Genomic DNA, 4,324 nt, shown 5'->3' with positions numbered 1-4,324 from the left:
ATGATCAACATACACCAATTGGAACAATATATATTATTATATATCCACCATGCATGGCTTGCTTCAACGAGGTTGCCATTTTCCTACTTCATATATACTTAAGCGAGGTTAACTTTTATATGTATATATATATATATTCAAACTTAATTCCATTAATTTAAAAAAAAAAAAATTATTTCTCGTGTACGTTTGCCGGAACAGGTTTAGCTAGTACAGCATGGCCGGCATGCATGAATTCTAAGGTTCTCGTGGTCCTAATGATCATCTTTGGAACATATAAAGAAGTACCTTGTCAATATTTCTTTAGTTACTCAAATGGGGTATTCATACGCATGTCCACGGCTAGCTTCTTCATATTTGTTATTAAAGAAAAACAGTAACATGCCCCTTTATCGTCGGCGATCATCATCGTACTACAAACGCCGACGTTTAACTTGCACAAAACCCTAGACATACCTCATCTTTCTTTCGTTAAGTCCCCTTTTTCTTCTTACTTTAAACTGCTACGTTAATAAATTAATAAGACAAAACATTTGCAAAACCGACAAAACCGACAAACTAAAAGGATGAATGTATCCACTGCATCGCAGAAGGAAAAATACAGGGACAGAAGAAGAAGAGGAGGTTGATGTCAAAAATCTTGACGCTTATCGTATTACACACAGAAAACATATGGCACACAGATGACAACTAATTAATGCTATAACTCTCAGATAATCACAAAAACGACGCAAATGACAGAAGACATTTTGACATTCATGAAAATTAATATTATTCGTGATCATGACGAGCTAGGACTTGTTGCGTCTGGTCAAGTTCTCGGCGATCTGAGCCAGCGACTGGAGGTTGCAGCGAACAATTGTGTCCACGAAGACGCAGGTGTCCTCCTTAGTGTTTCCGGGCGGGACGTCCACCACGTAAGACTCGAGCACGACGGTGCCGTTACCTGCGGGTGACGAGTGGAGGGTGGTTACTGACCGGTAGTTGGAGAGGCGGTGGTCACCGCCAACTACGCTGAAGCTGATGACGTGGCGCTCCTCGTCGAGGATCTCTAGACGCTCGGTACTACGCTCGGCGGGGAGGCCCGAGATGACTTGGACTTCGCGGAGTGTGCCGACGTCGCCGTCTCCTCCGATGAGGTTGCAGCTCTTAACGAAGTGCTTGTAGGCCTGCGGATTGTCGAAGCGGCGGACTACGGACCACACGGTGGATACTGGAGCGGCGATGTCCTGCACCACGGCGGAGATGCACTGGTTCGGCCCAGCCGCGTGGGTGTGGTAGCGCGCCACGCTGTCGGGCACGGGGTTGGCACACTTGAGAGGGAAGTACCGCTTGTGGAAGTCGCTCTTCTGAAACTGCGTGGTGGTGGTGGCGGTTGTTGTTGTTGTGTTGATTCTGTGGAGTAGGAGATCAGACGATTTGGGAGGATTCGAAAGCATTTTTGTTTTCTGCACACTAAAATGGAATTAAAGCAAGTATGTGAAAGAAGATTCTGGGCTTTGTTTGCTAGCTATGGAAGTGTGCGTATTATGTAAGGGTTGTGGGTGCGTATGTATATATATATATTGAAGAGGGGTTGGGGGTGGGGGAGTTGGGGAAGTCGCATTCAAACACTCCGAAGAGGTGATGGATCCAGTGGGCGATGAAACAGGTTGGTTGGACTTTCTAAAGGAGAAGGGAAAAAAGCACAGTAGTTCCATAAGTGGACACTATCTACTTAGATATTTTTTTTTAAAGACTGTCATTTTTATAAAAATAATTAACATATTATGTTAAATAAATACCTGATGGTATTATAAAATAGAGCCAAGTTGTTGCATGTAAAATTATAATGCATTATATATGTGTATACATATGATCATAAACTTCCTTGGATTAATTGTTTTATTTTATTTTATTTTCCAAAACTAAGCCACAACCCACTGAAACACGATTAATTATGCATTGTTAAAACAATGCGTCGAATCAAACTCGTTTGGTTCTACAGTCTAAATGTGATATAATATTTTATTAAAAATTAAATAAAATATTATTATAATATAATTTAATAATATTAGTTTTATTTTAAGATTTAAAAAAGTTAAAATATTTATTAGATGAGATATATAGTACATGAATAATTTAGTTTTGTGTAACCAAACCAGTAAATAAATTATATTTAAATTATTTTTAAAATATTATTTATATATTATTTAAAGAGAAATAAACACATTTTTTCCAAACAAGGAAATAAAAAAGAAGGAATTAAACAAAAATAATGACAGCCTTTCTACTCTATTACTACTCTTTTTAATTTTTTTAAAAATATTTTTTTTATTTAATGATTAAGAAATTGACTATTAGTAAAATTGTATATATATATATATATATATTTTAATTTTTTTAATGATTAATGATATTAAAAAATATTTTTTAAAAAAAATAAAAAATAAAAATTTAAATATACTAAAGAGTAGTAAGATGATAGTAAGTGAGTAGCAAGTCTATCACTACCTTAAACAATAGGTTCTAGGACAAAAAGGTCCATACGGCCAAACTACTCCTAAGAAGAATGGCAATTGGAGGATAAACTTGGGGAAAAGCGTTGGTAAGTTGGATAATAGGATAAGAAGGAGCGTTCGTAAGTTGGTAAGTTGGATAATTCAAGATTCCTAATTGCTAACTCTACAAAATTGGACCAATAGTTCAAATATTAATTATTGATAAATGTTTTGGCTACAAAAATCTTATAAAATAAACTTAACAACGGACGTAATCTAATTTGATATATTAGATTATAAATTTATTTTAAATTTATTATATGAAATTATATTAATTTATAAATTTATTTTTATATAGTCTTTTTTATAACTGTACTATTTCTCTTAATGATTTTCTAAAGTTTATATTATATAATGCATTCAATTAGGCTAATTAAGAAGTTGGCTCTCTCTTATATGGAATTTGTTAATTCTGTTTTAGATAGAATTGTACTGTTTCTTAGACGGTAGTTTGTAGATGTCTGCAGTATAGATTAGACCATATCAATCATAATTATATATTAGAAAACTATTAATATTGTAATTAGCTTATAAAGAATATTTTAAATCAAAATTATAATATTTATTATTAATAAATGTAGTATATTTTATAAAATAAAAATAAAAGAAAAAGAAGAAGAGTAGTTTGGCATCTTAATTGGGGACTACATGTACCGCCAAATCAGCCGCAAGTTCGTTATATATATGACAAATTTCCTTAACGCTTTTATTAATATTATATGACGTACATTTATTTGCAGCTTTAGGCTATATTTGATTGTTAAATTAAATTAAATTTATTTTATATTTATTTTAAAATTAAATTTATCTCAATCTAATTTATATATTTTAATTAAAAAATTAAACTTATATTAATTTAAAAAATTCAATAAAATTTACAAAATATTATTATTTACAATACAATTTAACTCAATTTATCACCTTGAACCATATTTTCTAAATGGAAAATGCTTAGGCCACGCTAGTGGCTCTTGTTTTTCTTTTTTTTTTTATATCTTTAAGTGTTTGGACCAGTTTACGTTCATTTCGACTAATTTCACGAAATCCTGAAATTAACGATTAGATAAACCTCTAGTAATCTTGAGAAGATTTGAACTAATGATCATTAAGGAGCAAACTCAAAACCTGACCAATTGAACTACCTTTAAGGTTTACGCTGGTGGCTCTTGTTGGCTCCACTGTTCCTTTTTTTTTTCTTTTTTAATGATTAAGAAAAAAATTATTTAATATTATTAAAATTTTTTTTTATATTTTTATAATATTTAAAAATATTAAAAAAATTTAAAAAAAAAATCTCCTTAAACCTAACACTGGCCCCCAGCGGGAGCCAGGGCCCTTTCCAAATATAGCATTAAAAGAGGCATCTTTTGTCTCTGGTCCAATCACTAGGGGCTAAAACTTGGACCTTCACGCTCTAGCACGTGATGCACCATATGCATGGCCTATGCTAGGGTGCCCCTGTGTGGGGCCCTACGAATACCTGATTTCAACCGAGGCATTTTGGCTGAAAGTGAAAAGTAATGGATTGAGATTCGAAAAAGAGATGGAATCTCTTCATTTTTCTGTATTAAAATTTATTCTAATAATTTGGATTTAAATGAATAAAAATATATAAATTTAATTATTTATATTATATTTTTAACATTGCACTAGTAATTTCTTTTTAAATTTTTCATTTAAAAAATTTTGTAAGTATTTGTTTAATGTCTTGCCTTAATAGAAAATTATCAGATACGTTTGCAAGAGAAGCATGCGGCCTATCACAAATAAAAATTAATAAGTAA

At 32.4% G+C, this 4,324-nt stretch overlaps 1 protein-coding gene across 1 annotated transcript; it reads right to left on the bottom strand.

Moving 5' to 3' along the window:
• Nucleotides 1–532: 532 nt before the first annotated feature.
• On the bottom strand, nucleotides 533–1,555 carry LOC122278194 (abscisic acid receptor PYL4-like). The gene has a single exon (XM_043088321.1). The coding sequence runs from the start codon at nucleotides 1,437–1,439 to the stop codon at nucleotides 792–794; it is 648 nt and encodes a 215-aa protein (XP_042944255.1). The 5' UTR covers nucleotides 1,440–1,555; the 3' UTR covers nucleotides 533–791.
• Nucleotides 1,556–4,324: the final 2,769 nt, after the last annotated feature.

Source organism: Carya illinoinensis, chromosome 10, assembly GCF_018687715.1.
Source record: "Carya illinoinensis cultivar Pawnee chromosome 10, C.illinoinensisPawnee_v1, whole genome shotgun sequence".
NCBI lineage: Eukaryota > Viridiplantae > Streptophyta > Magnoliopsida > Fagales > Juglandaceae > Carya > Carya illinoinensis.
Note: the sequence above shows the minus strand (reverse complement) of the source record. Positions and strands in the feature narration are given on the sequence as shown.